This window comes from Rhinopithecus roxellana, chromosome 12, assembly GCF_007565055.1.
Source record: "Rhinopithecus roxellana isolate Shanxi Qingling chromosome 12, ASM756505v1, whole genome shotgun sequence".
NCBI classification, from domain to species: Eukaryota; Metazoa; Chordata; class Mammalia; order Primates; family Cercopithecidae; genus Rhinopithecus; species Rhinopithecus roxellana.
The window spans coordinates 16,415,910-16,433,773 of record NC_044560.1 but is presented as its reverse complement, the minus strand read 5'-3'; the positions used below and the strand labels follow the sequence as shown (position 1 = coordinate 16,433,773).

At 56.2% G+C, this 17,864-nt stretch overlaps 1 protein-coding gene across 4 annotated transcripts; it reads right to left on the bottom strand.

Moving 5' to 3' along the window:
- Nucleotides 1-1,225: 1,225 nt before the first annotated feature.
- On the bottom strand, nucleotides 1,226-13,359 carry SYTL1 (synaptotagmin like 1). 4 transcript variants are annotated; one of them, XM_010380383.2, is made up of 15 exons: nucleotides 13,200-13,354; nucleotides 9,869-10,097; nucleotides 7,828-7,976; nucleotides 7,520-7,592; nucleotides 7,388-7,433; nucleotides 6,025-6,097; nucleotides 5,679-5,779; nucleotides 5,412-5,525; nucleotides 5,044-5,204; nucleotides 4,691-4,787; nucleotides 4,241-4,399; nucleotides 3,860-3,938; nucleotides 3,641-3,740; nucleotides 1,658-1,863; nucleotides 1,226-1,445 (listed from the first exon to the last, which is right to left on the bottom strand). In XM_010380383.2, exons 2-15 carry the CDS (start codon nucleotides 10,057-10,059, stop codon nucleotides 1,306-1,308), a joined length of 1,689 nt encoding a protein of 562 aa, XP_010378685.1. In that variant the 5' UTR covers nucleotides 10,060-10,097; nucleotides 13,200-13,354; the 3' UTR covers nucleotides 1,226-1,305. The 4 variants fall into 4 exon arrangements, with proteins under 4 accessions (XP_010378685.1, XP_030768693.1, XP_030768692.1 ...); XM_030912833.1 differs by having other exon boundaries at nucleotides 5,412-5,779; nucleotides 7,725-7,976; nucleotides 13,200-13,359; XM_030912832.1 differs by having other exon boundaries at nucleotides 5,412-5,779; nucleotides 13,200-13,355.
- Between the last annotated feature and the right edge of the window lie 4,505 nt (nucleotides 13,360-17,864).

The window sequence follows — 17,864 nt, the reverse complement described above, 5'->3', positions numbered from 1 at the left end:
TGGAGGTGTATGGGGGGAGGGGTACCCTGAGAAGAGCCCCCAGGTCTTTCAAAAAAAATTGTTTTTTTAGGCCGGGTGTGGTGGCTCACGCCTGTAATCCCAGCACTTTGGGAGGCCAAAGCGGGTGGATCACAAGGTCAGCAGTTCGAGACCAGCCTGACCAACATGGTGAAACCCCATCTCTACTAAAAATACAAAAATTAGCTGGGTGTGGTGGCTTGTGCCTGTAATCCCAGCTACTCAGGAGGCTGAGACAGGAGAATTGCTTGAACCCAGGAGGCAGAGGGTGCAGTGAGCCGAGATCACGCCATTGCACTCCAGAGCAAGACTTTATGTCAAAAAAAAAAAAAAATTTTTTTGGCCGGGCGCGGTGGCTCAAGCCTGTAATCCCAGCACTTTGGGAGGCTGAGACGGGCGGATCACAAGGTCAGGAGATCGAGACCATCCTGGTTAACCCGGTGAAACCCCGTCTCTACTAAAAAAAAATACAAAAAATTAGCCGGGCGAGGTGGCGGGCGCCTGTAGTCCCAGCTACTCGGGAGGCTGAGGCAGGAGAATGGCGTAAACCCGGGAGGCGGAGCTTGCAGTGAGCTTAGGTCCGGCCACTGCACTCCAGCCTGGGCGACAGAGCGAGACTCCGTCTCAAAAAAAACAAAAAAAAAAACAAAAAAACAAACTTTTTAGAGACAAGGTCTTACTCTGTCATTCAGGCTGGAGTGCAGTGGCATAGTCATATTCACTGCAGCCTCAAGCTTCTGGATTCAAGTGATCCTTCCTCCTCAGCCTCATGAATAGCTGGGACCGCAGGTGTGCACCACCACACTCAGCTAATTTTTAAACTATTTTTTGTAGAAATAGCATCTTGCTTTGTGGCATAGCTCACTGCAGCCTCGAACTCCTGGGCACAAGCAATCTGCCTGCCTCAGTCTCCTGAGTAGCTGGGACTACAGGCATGTGACACCACCACTTGCAGCTAATTTTTAAAATTTTGTAGAGATGAGGTCTTGTTATGTTGCTCAGACTGGTCTTGAACTCTTGGGCTCAAGTGATGCTTCTGCCTCAGCCTCCCAAAGCATTGGGATTACAGGCGTGAAACACTGTGCCTGGCTTCTCTGAAGTCTTTGTGGCAGAGTCTAAAGTTCCTTAATCTGGCCCCTCTTACTTCCCTGGCTCTTTCCTGCAATCACTTTTCTTCCTCCCTGCCCCAGCAGACACCAGCCTTTTATTGCCCTTAGAGCAGACTTTATTGACTTTAGCCAAGGGCAGGCCCTGAGATGGGGGTCCAGAGACAGAGGCTTGGTGGGGCTACGTCCTGGGGGCCAGGTTGGTTCTGAGGGGTAGAAGGCCATCCACCCACTCGCATGGCTGCTCCAGGAGGGCCTGCCATAGCCGCTTCTCCTCAGGTGTGGAATCCATCCAGGGCACCTGCAGCCCATAGCTGCTGCCTGGATGTGGGTGGGCAGGGGTTGAGGGCATGATCACATTGGAGACCTTGGGGCCCCCAAACACCTGCCTGGTCCCAGATTATGCACTGTCCCCCATTACCACCCTCAGTTCTCAGTAGATATCAAAGCTCAGGAAAGGACAGAGAGGTATCCAGGGCCACACGCTGAGCCCCCATCTCCCAGGGCCTGTCTCAGGGAGCTACCCCACTTACCGGTGCCCAGGCTGAGGCGTGTGCCCCCCAGCTGGCGGCTAGCCAGGGCCCCACGGTCCCAGAGGGAGAGCTCGGCACAAGCCTGGCGCAGGTCGGCAGGCCCAAAGCCATCGTACACCATGGTGTGGTTGAACACAGGTCTGAGGCTGCGTCGCACAACCCTTGTACGCTGGCGGCTGGCCCGGCTGTCATCAGGCAGTACGAAGCTGTGCGGGAGGTGGCCTGGCATCAGGTGACCACCCTTCACACTCCCTAGAGTCATCCAGTCACCACGTCTCACTCATTCTCCCTCACATATGTCCATGTCCCCTGGCTCCTGCCTGCCTGACCTCAGACCCTCACTGCCCTGGGACCTTTGCAGCAGCCTCCTCTCAGGTCTCCTGGCTTTAAAAATTTCAACTCCTGGCTGGGCGAGGTTGCTCACGCCTATAATCCCAGCACTTTGGGAGGCTGAGGTGGGTGGATCACCCGAGGTCAGAAGTTCGAGACCAGCCTGGTCAACATGGTGAAACCCCCATCTCTACTAAAAACACAAAAATTAGCTGGGTATGGTGGCGTGCACCTGTAATCCCAGCTACTCGGGAGGCTGAGGTAGGAGAATCGCTTGAGCCTAGGAAACAGGCTGCAGTGAGCTGAGATCGTGCCACTGCACTCCAGCCTAGGCAACAGAGCGAGACTGCGTCTTAAAAATAATAATAATAATAAAGAAAAAGTTGGCCCGGCGCGGTGGCTCAAGCCTGTAATCCCAGCACTTTGGGAGGCCGAGACGGGCGGATCACGAGGTCAGGAGATCGAGACCCTCCTGGCTAACACGGTGAAACCCCGTCTCTACTAAAAAATACAAAAAACTAGCCGGGCGAGGTGGCGGGCGCCTGTAGCCCCAGCTACTCGGGAGGCTGAGGCAGGGGAATGGCTTAAACCCGGGAGGCGGAGCTTGCAGTGAGCTGAGATCCGGCCGCTGCACTCCAGCCTGGGCGACAGAGCGAGACTCCGTCTCAAAAAAAAAAAAAAGAAAAAGAAAAAGTTACAACTCCTATTCACAGGGCTGCAGAGCGATGTCTCTGAAATGCAATTCTGCTACTCTCGCTGGCTCAGTGACTTTCATTATCTCCCTGTTGCTCCACCACCACCCCTCCTCAAGCAGTTTCCAAGGTTTTTCTTTCTTTCCTTCTGTCTTTCTTTTTTTTTTTTTGAGACAGAGTCTCACTCTGTTTTGCCCAGGCTGGGGTGCAGTGGCATAGTCTTGGCTTACTACAGCCTTCCAGGTTCCAGTGATTCTCTTGCCTCAGTCTCTCAAGTAGCTGGGATTACAGGCGCCCGCCACTATGCCTGGCTAATTTTTTGTACTTTTAGTAGAGATGGGGTGTCACACATCTTGGTCAGGCTGGTCTAGAAATCCTGACCTCAGGTGATCCCCCTGCCTCAGCCTCTCAGAGTGCTGGGATTACAGGCGTGAGCCACCATGGCTGGCCTGTTTCCAGGGTTTTCAAAGCCTGGGAACCCCCTCGGCAAAATACAGTGTTGCTCAGAAGTACAATACCTGAAAGAAAGAACGCGTCTGGCTGCATCAGGGTGGACACCCAGAAGTGATCGGCCCACCGCCATTTCACTATCTAAAGGTGGGGGCAGCACCTGGAGGCACCCCTATAAGTCCCCTGGAAGCTTACTTTGAAGACCACTGAACTATAAGTTCTGGGCCAAGCCCCACAGCCTGCCCTCTCAGGTTCTCTGTGGAAGGACCCCTGCAGCCCTCAGCCTCAGCTTTTCAACAAGTCCTACAGGCGGCAGTCACACTGAAATGCAGCTCCTCAAAGGTGTTAACTTTCCTGACTCCAGGCCTTTGCTCAAACCATACCCTTCACCCCTGCTCAGTGGTGAAAGCCATGGCTGCGAGATCAAGGGTTGATTAGTAGGGGTTTGTCGAGGTTGGGCACTCCACTGCAGTCAAAAGAAAGGGAAGCCCCCAGGGCCAGCACTCCTCACCATTGTACGTAAGTGTCCAGGGATCCTGCCCGCAGCGGCAAGAGGTCCCGAGCCTCCTTCACCCAGAAGTGCAGCTCCCCGCTCGGGGGCAGTCCAGCGCCTGCGGAGAGGCTGGGCTCAGGCCCGCACACGGATGGAGTCCACCGCCCCCAAACCCAGGGACAGGAGTCTTCTGCTTTTCAGGGCGTGTCCAGCTTAGCCTCTCCGGCTGTCACTCACCCTCGGAGCCGGCTGGGACGTACTTGAGGGACAGGGCGAGTAGCCCGCGGCTCAGAAGGTCGTCGGGAGAGAGTGGGACCTGCGAGAGGCGGGCTTGTCGTGGAGCAGGGGCTAATGGAAAGGGGTCTCAGGGGGTGGGGTCTGCAGACCCGGATGGGGCGCGGTTAGCAGAAACGGTGGGGCCTGCAGGGCGGAACCTAGGGGTCCCAGCGCCCTCAGGGAAGGGGCCGTGGCAGGCCGACTTCGCCTGGGGCCGTGAGGTTAAGTGGTTGAGGGGAGGCTCTGTCGAAGGAGGGGTCTGAGGGGGCTGTGGGAGAGCCTGGTGGGGTGAATGCAGGAGACCCGGGCCGCAGGTCTCCCCACACGGCCTGGCTGCCTCACCCGGGGCTGCAGGGGGAGCCAGGTGGGCTCAGAGCCCCAGTCCCACGTGTCCAAGGGCACTTCAACTTCTCCCAGAAAGATGTTGCGACCCAGGCTTTCGCGGTGCCATACGGACAGGCTCAGCACGCGGCCCTGGAGCTCGGCCTGCGGGACGGAGTACTGGGGACAGGAGGTGCACTTCAGCGGAGCACTGCTGGTGGCCCGCGTAGATGCTGCACGAGTTGGCTGGGGCGGGTCCTACCGCGTTTCTACCGTGAAGGAATTCTGGGGAGCCCCGAAGGGCATTAATGGGGGCCTGGGCTATCACCACGCCCACCAGAAGGCTGACACACTGGAGAACGAGTTAATAGCCCCCCCCCGCCGATCCTCTGGGCTGCCCTTGCCACCTCGCCCTGCAGGAAGGGGCGTCCTGTTCATTAACGGGGAACCGCACCGTGGTCACAGCCTCACCCGGAGAGTCTCGTTGAAAACTGGATTCAGATTCCGTTTCTTCACTGCCGTCTTGCGCTTGCTCTGCTTATCCGGGAGGAGGTAGCTTTTGACGTAGCTGGGAAGGTGAGAACCCGAAGTGAGGAGGGGCCCTCCCAGAGTCTTCTCCCCTGCCTGTGGGGTCCCCCAGCCACCACCCCGAACACATGCCAGGCCTCGTGCTAAGCGCTTTACAGGGATTGTCTCAATCCCACGCCTCCCAATAACGCTGTTGTTCCCATTTTGAAGATGAGGACGAGGAGGCCGGCCGAGACCCTGTGAATGGTGGGCTGGGCTGTGACAGCCGCGCCCCGCTTGGCCGACCGGGCACTCACGGGTCCGAGCGGCGGCGTCGGGCGGCGGCCAGGCCCTGGCACTGGATCACGTGCACGCGCAGCTCGGAGGCACCCAGCTCGTAGTGCAGCGCGAAGTGCACGGAGCCGCGGACCTGCACCGCCTCCGCCTCGCCGGACAGGCTCATCTGGCTGCCGCTCAGCTGCGGACGGGATTGGGTGGGAGTCAGGGCCGCTCGCAGGGCTCACGTCGGGCCCGGGGGCAGCGCGGAGGCTTCAGACCGGAGTTATGAGTGGTAGGCCAGGGGGCTGCAGCGTTGGGTCCCGCGGCGAGGGAGGGGCAGGCAGGGGCTACGCGTTGGAACGTGTCCACCTCCCCGGCCGCCCGGGTCCCCTCCCTCCCGCCTCACCGTGGAGGAGTTAAGGCTGGACACGGAGGAGCTGCTACTGAGCATGCGGTCGAGTGAGGGGTCCGGCCCCGGGGCCTCCTCCCCGTTCTCCAGGATCTGGCACGCGGCCTTGGTCTGCAGAGGGGGCAAGTGACGGGGCGCCCCTTCTTTCCCCGCCCCTGCCCCGAGCGCCCTGGGTCGCGGGCGGCTCGCAGCCCTGGGCAGGAGCGCTCCCCGCCCGGAATCCGCTCCGGATCTTGAGAGCAGCCGCGGGCCACTCCCGCCTACCTGGGCTTGCGGGGGCCGCGGCTCCTGCCCTCCCCTCGACGCGGGCTCCAGCTCCGGGTCCGCCTTCTCGGCACAGACCAGCAGGTCTCCTTGGCCAGGGTCTGGGGTGGGGCATGAGACGCTAAGCGAGCCCTCTCCTGCCCGCCCCTGAACGAATTTGGAGGAACTGGTTTACAACCCCAGCGAGCTGCAGATTCAGGCCCCGGTGCTGCCCTGGGATCGTCCCCACCTCCGAGGCAGGGTGGGAGTGGGGGTGAGGAGGGTGAACACAGGTGGTTGGGGCCCTTTAGAGCTGCCTCTGACCCCTGAAACCTCTCCGCGCTCCCTAACAGGCGCTCCCACTCACCTTCCTGGGCCTGGGACGCCTCCTCAGGATCTGAACCCTTTAGCGGGACAGAAGGCGATGGGTAATCAGGTCCCTGAAGGAAGGAAGGGATAGAGGTCACAGTGCGGGGGCAGGTGAAGAAGGGGTCAAAGGTCATATTGGGGTCAGAGGTCACAGACTCCAGCCAGCTACCCCAGTTTCAGGTGTAGAGCAGCCCACGGGGCAGGGCTGGCAGCAAGCTGCAGGAGCGGTGGGACCGGGGCTTCACAGCCCACCCCGCAGGGCTTGTGCCGCCTGACTCCCTGCTTCCATTGGTGAGAGCATTCGTACCTGAGTACGAATTCGTGCCTGAGCAACTCTGCCAAGCCAGGCCAGTCCCAGTCCCTCCACACTGTGTTTTTTTTTTTTTTTTTTTTTTTTTTTTTTTTTTTTTTTGAGAGGGAGTTTCGCTCTTGTTGCTCAGCCTGAAGTGCAATGGCACGATCTTGGCTCACCGCAACCTCCACCTCCCAGGTTCAAGCGATTCTCCTGCCTCAGCCTCCTGAGTAGCTGGGATTGCAGGTTATGCACCACCATGCACAGCTAATTTTGTATTTTTACTAGAGACGGGGTTTCTCCATGTTGGTCAGGCTGGTCTCGAGCTCCCGACCTCAGGTGATCCACCCATCTCAGCCTCCCATACAGGCATGAGCAACCGTGCCCAGCCTTTTTTTGTTTGTTTGTTTTTTTAAGACGGAGTCTTGCTCTGTCGCCCAGGCTGGAGTGCAGTGGCCAGATCTCAGCTCACTGCAAGCTCCGCCTCCCTGGTTTACGCCATTCTCCTGCCTCAGCCTCCCGAGTAGCTGGGTCTACAGGCGCCCGCCACCACGCCCGGCTAGTTTTTTGTATTTTTTAGGAGAGACGGGGTTTCACCGTGTTAGCCGGGATGGTCTCGATCTCCTGACCTCGTGATCCGCCCATCTCGGCCTCCCAAAGTGCTGGGATTACAGGCTTGAGCCACTGCGCCCGGCCCTTTTTATTTTTTAATTTTATTTTTTATAGAGATGGGGGGCATTTTGCTATGTTGCCCAGGCTGGCCTTGAACTCCTGAGCTCAAGTGATCCTCCTGCATCAGCCTCCCAAAATGCTGGGATTACAGGCATGAGCCACTGCGCCTGGCCCCACTTCACCCCTTAATAGCCAGATTCAGAAGTTCCCTTAGAGGCTGGATCCATACCACTGTTCACCACTGTTCCACCCAGGAGATGATGAGGTGCAGACACGGGAAGGGACATGTCCAGGGTCTCCCCATTCCCAGGCTGGGGCTCTTTTCCCCCCTGCCCCCCGCACATTCCACCTCCCCTCCAGGGACACTGTACTCACTTGCTGGTTCATTCACTCTTACCTCAGTCTCCCTGAGCCTCTCCTGAGGGGCTTCATCAATGGTGAGCCTAGGAGTAGGGAGAGGACGCTCTCAGAGGGAGGGACCCTGGTCACTGGTGGGCACCATCTCCCTCTTCCCGAGACCCCTCCTCACCTGGGCTCTGGCCCCTCTTCCTTCTCTTTCACAGCAGCCTCAGCCTCCCCATCGCTGCCTGGAGCCTGGTCTCCTGGGCACAGGTGAGAAGTTCTGTGAGCCCCCATGCTCAGGAAGCCTGGCTGTAACTCGAGAGAGGCCCCGGGAGATGCCCACCCACCCCACGCCCACAGAGGGGCATTGCCCACTCAAAGACACACAGTACCAAGGGCAGCCAGGACTGGAGCCTGGGTGGTCCTCTCTCCCTGTCCACATACAGACAGCGCCCTGGATGGCACATGGCTTGCCCTGCCCCGAAGATCTCTCACCCCTGGCGCTCTTCTTCCTGCGCATAGAGGCTCGGACAAGGTCAGAGCCGAAGTGGGCATTGTGGTGCCGCTGGGAGCGTGCTTCCTGAAACCAGTCCCCTGTCAGGATCTTCAGCTGCCCAGGGTCTGCCAGTGAGGCCCGGAGCTTGCTGGAGGAGGGGGGAGGGTGTGGCTGTCATGACTCCCTCAAGCAACATTCCCACAACCCACATGGTACCAGGCTTGGGACCAGGGGCCAGGGACCCAACAGCAAATCAGATGTGATCTGTGCTGTGGAGGAGCTCGGGCTGCTGGGGAGACCGAGTCCAGAAGAGACAAGTACATTATAGTGAACTGAATGATGTGATAGAAATAAGAAGACCCAGCTCTGCCTGGGAGAATCCAGGAGGGTTTCCCAGAGGAGGTGACATTTGAATTGCCTTTATTTATTTATTTACTTATTTTGAGATGGGGTCTCCCTCTATGCCCAGGCTGGAGTGCTGTGGCGCAATCTTGGCTCACTGCAACCTTCACCTCCCAGGCTCAAGTGATCCTCCCACTTCAGCCTCCTGAGTAGCTGGGACTACAGGCGCGTACCGCCTTGCTCAGCTAAGTTTTTGTATTTTGTTTTGTAGAGACGGGGCTTTTCAGTGTTGCCCAGGCTAGTCTCTAACTCCTGGACTCAAGCGATCCACCTGCCTCAGCCTCCCAAAATGTTGTAAACCACCGTGCCCAGTCTTGAATTTCTTCTTAAAAGACAAATTGGAATTCTCCAGGTAGAGAAGGCTAATAGTTATTACACTTTTTATTTTATTATTTTTTTTTTGAGACAGGGTCTTGCTCTGTTGCCTGGGCTGGAGTGCAGTGGCATGATCATGGCTCATTGTAGCCTGACCTCCTGGGTTCAAGCAATCCTCTCACCTCAGCTGCCTAAATAGCTGGGACTACAGGCACATACCACCACGCCAGGCTAATTTTTTTATATTTTGTAGAAAGAGGGCCTCACTGTGTTGTCCAGGCTGGTCTTGAATTCCTGGGCTCAAGCAATCCTCCCGTCTCAGCCTCTCAAAGTGCTGGGATTACAGGAGTCGCCACTATCCCTGGCCAATTCCTCTTAAATCAGTGAAGTAGGACTCCTTAGCCCCATTTTATAGACAAGGAGCGTGGTGCTCAAGGAGGTCAGGTGAGTTGCCAAGGCTACAAAGCTGGGAAGTATCTGTCCCCAAACATTGCTTGTAACACCCATGCTCTCCTACCACCGTGCTCTTCCAGTACCAGCATAGGCATAGAAGTGAAGTGTGGGTTCAGGGACTGGGGAGCATCTGAGTGGCTGGAGGGGTCACTTTGTGTCTGTGTGCTGGGTGGGGGTTATGGTGGAAGAGGAGATGGTGGGGGCTGGCAAGGACCGACCAGGGAGGCCCAGTGGACCATGCCTAGGAGCTTGCCCTTGGACACTGGGGAGCCACGAGAAGTTTCAGTGGGGACATTAAGGACAGATCTGGCCAGGCATGGTGGCTCGCATCTGTAATCCCAGCACTTTGGGAGGCTGAGGCGGGTGGATCATCTGAGGTCAGGGGTTTGAGACCAGCCTGGCCAACATGATGAAACCCCATCTCTACTAAAAATACAAAAATTAGCTGGGCGTGGTGGCAGGTGCCTGTAATCCCAGCTACTTGGGAGACTGTGGCAGGAGAACTGCTTGAACCTGGAGGGGCGGAGGTTGCAGTGAGCCAAGATTGTGCCACTTCACTCCAGCCTGGGCGAAAAAATGAAACTCTGTCTCAAAAAAAATAAAAATAAAAAAAGGACAGATCTGGGGAGCACCAGCTGCAGGAGGTGGGCCCAAGAGGCAAGCCTGGAGGCAGAGAGGCTGGTGAGAAAGCTGGTGCAGTCACCCCTGGAGAAGTGATGAGCTGTGAGCTGGCCAAGGCCAGAGGAGACTAAAGGCTAAAACCAAGAACCATGCAAACATCTGACGGCGGTGGTGTCAGTAGGGAGCAGGGTGGGGGCCACTCAAGCCTCTCAATGCTCCCTGGCCAGGGTCTGCCCTGCCTTGCCTTACCTGACCCGCCCCTCCTCCAGCTGGCGCAGGCGGGCATCTCGTTGGAGGACGCCAGCAATGGCTTCCTGCTCCTCCTCTGTCAGGAAGCTGAGGTCCAATAGTCCTTCAGTCTCAGGCTTTGGCCCATGCGCCATGGGGAGGGAGGGCAGAGCCCAAAGCCCCTCTTGGGATGGGTGGCCCTTCTGGGGCATCAGCTGGGGCTGTGCCCCAGCTGGGCACACGTAGCTTCCTGGGGGCAGACCAAGGGTCAGGTCAAGCCCTGCACAAATGCTTGGCACATCCTGGCACCAACAGCCCTTTTCTCCCCAAACACTTGGCCAGGTATGGGTAGGGTGCCACCCCAGGACGGCTGAGCTCAAGGTGGGGTGACAGGCACTCATGCACACATGCATACACTAGCCCTTGAATGCACTCAGGGACACAGTGGAAGAAGCAAGAGACACACATGCACACACCCTGAGGTAGGGCCACACAGATAGAACACACAGACACACGTGCCCACGCGGATCCACGTAGGCATAGATATGGCTGCACATGCACATGGACACCTGCATAAAGACAGGCGCATGTACAGCTGTTCCCCGAGAAAGGGCCCTCTGCAGACAGAGACCCGGACCCGTGCCCACAAGAGACATGCACATACATTTTTTTTTTTTTTTTTTTTTGAGAAGGAACTTTGCTCTTTTGCCCAGGCTGGAGTACAGTGGCGCAATCTCATCTCACTGCAACCTCCGCCCGAAGGGTTCCAACAATTCTGCCTCAGCCTCCTGAGTAGCTGGGATTATAGGCACACACCATCACGTCCAGCTAATTTTTGTATTTTTAGTAGAGATGGGGTTTGACCATGTTGACCAGGCTGGCCTAGAACTCCTGACCTTGTGATCCACCTGCCTTGGCCTCCCAAGGTGCTGGGATTACAGGTGTGAGCCACCACGCCCAGCCCTACACATGTTCTTAAATTTGCACACAGTGGCCAGGCGTGGTAGCTCACACCTGTAATCCCAACACTTTGGGAGGCCAAGGTGGGCCGATCACCTGAGGTCAGGAGTTTGAGACCAGCCTGGCCAACATGGTGAAACCCCTGTCTCTACTAAAAATACAAAAATTATGGCCGGGTACAGTGGTTTACCCCTGTAATCCCAGCACTTTGGAGGGCCGAGGTGGGCGGATCACCTGAGGTCAGGAGTTTGAGACCAGCCTGACCAACTTGGAGAAACCCCATCTCTACTAAAAATACAAAATTAACTGGGCATGGTGGTGCATGCCTGTAATCCCAGCTACTCGGGAAGCTGAGGTGGGAGAATTGCTTGAACCTGGGAGGCAGAGGTTATGGTGAGCCAAGATCACACCATTGCACTCCAGCCTAGGCAAAAACAGCGAAACTCCGTCTCCAAAAAAAAGAAAAAAGAAAAGAAAAGAAAAGAAAAATTAGCTGGGCTTGGTGGCACATGCCTGTAATTCTAGCTACTTGGGAAGCTGAGGCAGGAGAATCTCTTGAACCCGAGAGGTGGAGGTTGCAGTGAGCTGCGATAGTGCCACTGCACTCCAGCCTGGGCAACAGAGTGAGACTCTGTCTCAAAACAGACAAAAAAAACCTGCGCACAGCATATGCACACCAACAGGGATGGGCCCACCCGGATGGGTTCACCTAGACAAGAACAAGTCTGGGGACAAATGTGTCCCTCAATAAAGATGTACATAAAAATCACACAGACTCTGGCACAGACACATGGTCTGAGTTGTGAGCTCCTTGGAGGCAGGGAGAGGGAGTGATCCTCAAAGCCAGTACGTTGCACACAACAGATGGTTGGTAAAAGTTTGATTAATTAAATGCAGAAATATACCTGCACATACATGGGAATGCACGCATACAACCACCCACCTAGACAGACACACACACGCATACATACACACACACACGCGTGCGCACACACACACATGCACACACACACATATAGATCTGCTCACTCCCCTGGGCCAGGAACCTCACAGCCTGGGTCCCCTCCCGCCACCCTTCACCTCCACCCTGCCCTGGCCCACTTGGCCTTCCTGTCTGAGGCAACCTCCTCCTCAGCCCACACCCCCAACTTCCTCCCCTGAGGTAACTGCCGCACCCACTCCCACGGAGGCCTCCAACCCAGGGATGCCCCCCGCCGCCAGCCCTGCCCTCTTGCCTGGAGCCACTGGGCCCCTCTGCTCTAGCCACACGGTTCTCCCAAGACCAGGCTGGGGTCCCGGCAGTGGAGGCCTAAGCTGGCACAGCAGCCCATGCTCAGGTACCACAGTGACTCCGGAAAGAAAACATTTGCCCAGCACTGAGGGGCATGTAGACGTGGCAAGGGGCCCATGACTTGGTCAGGGCTGTGTCCTGAGCCCACTGGGCGGCCTCTCCTCTCTTCCCCGCCCCTTCCATGCCAGGGCTCCAGGTGGGGCCGGGACCGGTGGAGGCAGCTTGGCAGGCAGGTCCTGGCTTGTGTCCACCGCCTGCTATATTCTGTCCCCTCCCAGCTGAGTCAGTGGCCGAGTCCCAGCGATCCCTCCTGACACCCTCAGGAGCTAAAGGGCTCGGCATGGCTGCACGGTGTGCATTCGCTCTGTGGATACCTGTGTGCTCCACAACAGCAGTTTCCCTGAACTTCTATGGCCAAGGTGTGGGTCTTGCAAACACACAGTTTGGGCTCCCCTGTGGATTGGGGTGTGAACCCACGTCCCTCTCTGTGCCCTGGTCCGAGTCTGGTGGGCATGTCTGCGTAGCGTGGGTCTGTGAGCTGTGTAGTTGCTGTGTGAGTGTGTCTGTGTGTCCTGCTGCAGTGTGATGCTGCGTGATGACTATATTGTCTGTGTGGTGTGTTCAGTGACTTTCTAGGTGACAGCACCATGTGGGGTGTGTGCAGTATGCGTTGTGCATTTCCTCCTGTGCCGTACGTGTGACTGGGCTGTGTGCTGTGGGGTGTCCCCTGGTGCCTTGGGGGCCACCAGGTATGTGTGTCTGAGTGTGGATGGAGGTGGGAGAGGACATTTGGCAGAACTGAGCCTATTTCTGTCCTGCAGGCCTGCCTGAGCTGGGCCATGAGCATCAGCCCAGCCTCCTCAGCAGTTCCCCTCCCTGAAGTCCCCTCTCCTACCAGAGGCAGAATCAAGTATTTGGTCTTCCCTGCTCTTTTGACACTGTGGGACAGACCCATTGGTCAAGAGGAGGGTCTGTCCATCTGTCCGGCTGTTCCAGTTCCAGACATGCTCCCACCTCCCCCAACCGCAAGGTGCTGGAGGGTGCTCAGGATACCAGGTGGCAGTGCCTGCGTCTCTGGACCCTGGCACCGACATGTGTTACCTGTAGGGGTCCAGTATGGGAGGACACCTTCGCAGGTGACTCCAGCTCCCCTGGCAGCCGAGTTTCAGGGACTGGGAGAAGAGCCGTGAGGGAAGAAGGCTGACTCAACAGGCAGCCCAGCCAGCAGCTGCCCCACACTGAGGAGGAGGAAACACCTCGGCAGGGCCTGATGCAAAACCGGGCCTGGACTCCCAGCGCCCCGGGGTGCACCCCCGCAGCTGACTGGAGAGGCCGGGCTTGGCCCCAGCTCCACTGAGCAGGCCCCAGCCACTCTGTCCAATGGGTAGCAGCCCCACCTTGCCCACAGCGGAGCTGGTAGGAACTCGCTCTGAAAGCAAGTTAGAAACCTTTCTTTTCCAGCACCAAGGGGAATGGAAGGATGGCAGAATTTGCAGTTAGACCACCCTGCGCAGAGTCCCTGCTCTGCCACTGGGTGTGCGACCTTAAGCAGGTCTCTTCCATTTCTTCTGATGCAAACTGTGGGTAGCAGTGTGCAAGGAGCCTATTCTAAGGGAAATGAAAGTGCCCGGTGCGAGCTGGCAGAGTTGGGGTGAGGTGTCCCCACTCCAGCATAGTCCAATGCCCATGGCCATTTCAGCAGCTGCTGCCCTCTGTATCCACATGCACCTCTGGGACATGCTGGCCACAGCAGAGCACCCCTCTCTGTCCCCTCTGCTGTCCTGGGCCCCATCTGTTTGAGGAGGCCTGAAATATTCCAGTGCTAAGGTGAGGGTCCCACACTGTCTGTCTATGGGGAGCCCCCCTGAACACCCCATTCTATACCCAGCTTCTGCCCACCCTGAGATTAGAAGGTTTGGGCCCTAGATTACATTGGCTTCAGGACCATGAACCTCCTGGGTTGTCTTGGGCACAAGAGGCCACACCAAAGCTTTCTGACTCCCCTCAAGTCCACTTCACTTTCCAGGGCCTGCCCTGGCCTGACCCCCTCCCCTGAACCTAGGGCCATGGATTAAAGATTAGAGGGCTCCGGCCGGGCGCGGTGGCTCAAGCCTGTAATCCCAGCACTTTGGGAGGCCGAGACGGGCGGATCACAAGGTCAGGAGATCGAGACCATCCTGGCGAACACAGTGAAACCCCGTCTCTACTAAAAAATACAAAAAAAAACTAGCCGGGCGAGGTGGCGGGCGCTTGTAGTCCCAGCTACTTGGGAGGCTGAGGCAGGAGAATGGCGGGAACCCGGGAGGGGAAGCTTGCAGTGAGCTGAGATCCGGCCACTGCACTCCAGCCTGGGTGACAGAGCAAGACTCCGCCTCAAAAAAAAAAAAAAAAAAAAAAAAAAAAAAAAAAAAGATTAGAGGGCTCCTCATAGACCCCTAGGAGAGGTAGGGCAAGGGGTGGTTTATTTTTATTTATTTATTTTTTTGAGACGGAGTCTCCCTCTGTCGCTCAGGCTGGAGTGCGGTGGCCAGATCTCAGCTCACTGCAAGCTCCGCCTCCCGGGTTTACACCATTCTCCTGCCTCAGCCTCCCTAGTAGCTGGGACTACAGGCGCCCGCCACCACGCCCAGCTAGTTTTTTTTTTTTTTGTATTTTTTTTAGTAGAGACGGGGTTTCACCATGTTAGCCAGGATGGTCTTGATCTCCTGACCTCGTGATCCGCCCGTCTCAGCCTCCCAAAGTGCTGGGATTACAGGCTTGAGCCACCGCGCCCAGCCAAGGGGTGGTTTATAAACAAAACCAGTCTGGGCATGGTTACTCATGCTTGTAATCCCAGTACTTTGGGAAGTCGAGGTGGGCGGATCACTCTAGGACAGGAGTTTGAGACCAGTCTGGCCAACATGGTGAAACCTCATCTCTACTCAAAATACAAAAATTAACTGGGCATGGTGGCGAGTGCTTGCAGTCCCAGCTACTCAGGAGGCTGAGGTAGGAGAATCACTCGAACCCAGGAGGCGGAGGTTGTAGTGAGCTGAGATCTTGCCACTGCCCTCCAGCCTGGGCAACACAGCGAGACTCCGTCTCACAAAAGCAAACAAAAAACCCACTCTTCCTCCCTGGAAGAACTGGCTCCCACCACCACTGAGAGACAGAGGGCCCCTCCTCCATCTCAGCCCACAGTTGAGGCTTCTCTACTTATTTTTTGCAAGTTAATCTTATTTTCCTCATCTGTTAAATGGGGGTAATAATCCCTCCTCAGAGGATTTTCATTAAAATTCAGTGAGATCCTTGAAGACCTTATTTATTTGTTTGTTTGTTTTGAGATGGAGTCTCGCTCTGTTGCCCAGGCTGGAGTGCAGTGGCACGTTCTTGGTTCATTGCAGCCTCCACCTCCTGGGTTCAAGTGATTCTCATGTCTCAGCCTCCTGAGTAGCTGGAACTACAGGTGCCCGCCACCATGCCTGGCTAATTTTTGTATTTTGAGTAGAGATGGGGTTTTACCATGTTGCCAGGCTGGTCTTGAACTCCTGGCCTCAGGTGATCCACCTGCCTCAGCCTCCCAAAGTGCTAGGATTACAGGCATGAGCCACCTTGCCCAGTCCTCAGTAGACTCTTGATTAATGCATTTATGCACCCACACATGCAATACCCATTGAGCAGCTGCTGTGGGACCGTTACTGTGATGCTGCCTCCTCCATTAAGGCCCTCAAAACGGAAGGAGAGTGGCCAACAGCATCCTCACCCCTTCCTGCCATCCTGGTCCTGGCACCTGCAGTGATGTTTCTCTGCCCCCTTCTCACCTCTCAGCAGCCCTCCCTCCTGGAAGGCATGAAACTTCATTATCTGGTTTTCGGGTTTCTAAATTTCCCTTCCTTTCTCTGTTCTCCTGTCCTTCCTACAGCTGTGACTCCCTGACGCTGATACTTCCAGCCATCTCTCCTGCTGTGTTTCAACCTGCATTCATCTGGCCTCTTCCCCACTTGAAACCTATTTCCAAGTTTCCACCTCTGTAACCAGCCCCCATCATCCTGGCCCCTGGCCTCCTGCTGCTTCCTGCCACCTCTGGGTGCTGTCCACACTTCACTCCAGGTGCCCTCCCATCTGTCTCCGCTGTCCTCCCCCTGCCCAGGTCTTAGTCCCCGCTCAGCCTCTTCTGGAAGCCTCCTCTTCTCCTGCCTCCTTGTGGCCACATGAGGCCTCTCTGGCCCTTTGTTGCACAGCTTTTGAACATACTTTTCTTTGTCATCCTCTGGTTTGGAAGGTGCCAGCAGAGAGCCAGGCCATCCCTCGGGCCCATTCACACATTTCCAAACCAGTCCAGTCCCATTTAGACACGTCCTGAGATGGAAGCCTCACCACTTCCCAGGACAGCCTGGCCCTCAGGATTGCTGCCCTTACTCTGGCTTTCTCCCCTTCATCACCTATACCCGTAAAGCCTTAGTTATGGACTATTTCCTGTCCTTCAACACCCCTGGGCCTTCTGTGCTCCCTGTGGGAATACTGTTCCCCAGCTCTAGGACTCGCTCAGCCTCCTCCAGAGTTCAGTGCCCCTGCACTGCAGCCAGTCTCTAGGCAACGTCCCTCTGTTAAGAGGGACGTTAAGAGGCAGGGTCCTAGAGGCCAGCAGATATGGGTTAAAATCTGGCTCTGCCGCATGGTTCCCTTGTGGCCTGGGATCAATGACAATCCCTGTAAGCCTCACTCTCTTCCTTTATGAAGCGGGGACAATAGCCATCTCACAGGCCTGCTGCTGTCAGGAGAGCTTTTCACCTCTGCGGCCATTCTCCTTTCGCATCACAGCACCTCTCATTTCCACTCCTGTGCTCCAGTGAGGCCATCGCACAGGGTGGCTCTGAGTGGGGGCTCTGGAGCCCAGCTGCTGGGTTTGAACCATAGTTCCACTTTTCCTACCTCTGTGACCTGGAGCAAATCAATTCTCTGCTTACTTCTTCATCTGTAAAATGGGATGGTGGCATCTACCTTGTTGTAGGGCTGTTGTGAGGCTAAGACGATATTTTATCACAAGACCTAACACAGAGTAAGCACTCCCTGTTGGTGACTTTTTTTTTTTTTTTTTTTGAGAGACAGGGACTTAGGCCGGGCACGGTGACTCACACCTGTAATCCCAGCACTTTGGGAGACCGAAGCAGGCGGATCACAAGGTTAGGAGTTTGAGACCAGCCTGGCCAACATGGTGAAACCCCGTCTCTACTGAAAATAATGGCTTATGCCTGTAATCTCAGCACTTTGGGAGGCTGAGGCAGGCGGGTCACCTGAGGAGTTTGAGATCAGCCTGGCCAACATGGTAAAACCCTGCCTCTCCTAAAAATACAAATTAATATTTACATGGCAGGCCTCTGTAATCCCAGCTATTTGGGAAGCTGAGGCATGAGAATTACTTGAACTCAGGAGGCAGGCGTTGCAGTGAGCTGACAACGCACCATTGCACTCTAGCTTGGGCAACCGAGTGAGATTCTGTCTCCCAAAAACTAAAGAAAGAAAGAAAAAGGAGAAAAAAGAAAAGTAAACGGAATTGCTCTGAAGTGGGGAGAGGGCACCTCTGCCTTGCCCTGAAGTCTCAGGCTTGGAGATCACAGCACTGCAGGGTCTGGGGTGAGCTGGCAGATGCCTGACCACGGACTCCATGGTTACCTTCTAGACCAAATCCTTGGCTAGTTCAACTTAAGTGATGCATGGATAGGGTTGGGAAAGGCTTCAGGGAGGAAGCAGCTTTTAAGCTGGGCCTTGGTTAGGCAGGACCGCCAT

Excerpts from the sequence above, each read along its gene's own strand:
- SYTL1 (XM_030912832.1), bottom strand. The coding sequence starts at position 10,059 with ATGCCCCAGAAGGGCCACCCATCCCAAGAGGGGCTTTGGGCTCTGCCC. Across the intron at positions 6,098-7,387 it reads AGAGGCTCAGGGAGACTGAG|GGACCTGATTACCCATCGCC; the intron begins GTAAGAGTGAAT and ends TCCTTCCTTCAG. Across the intron at positions 5,205-5,411 it reads CCAGCCTTAACTCCTCCACG|CTGAGCGGCAGCCAGATGAG; the intron begins GTGAGGCGGGAG and ends TCCCGTCCGCAG.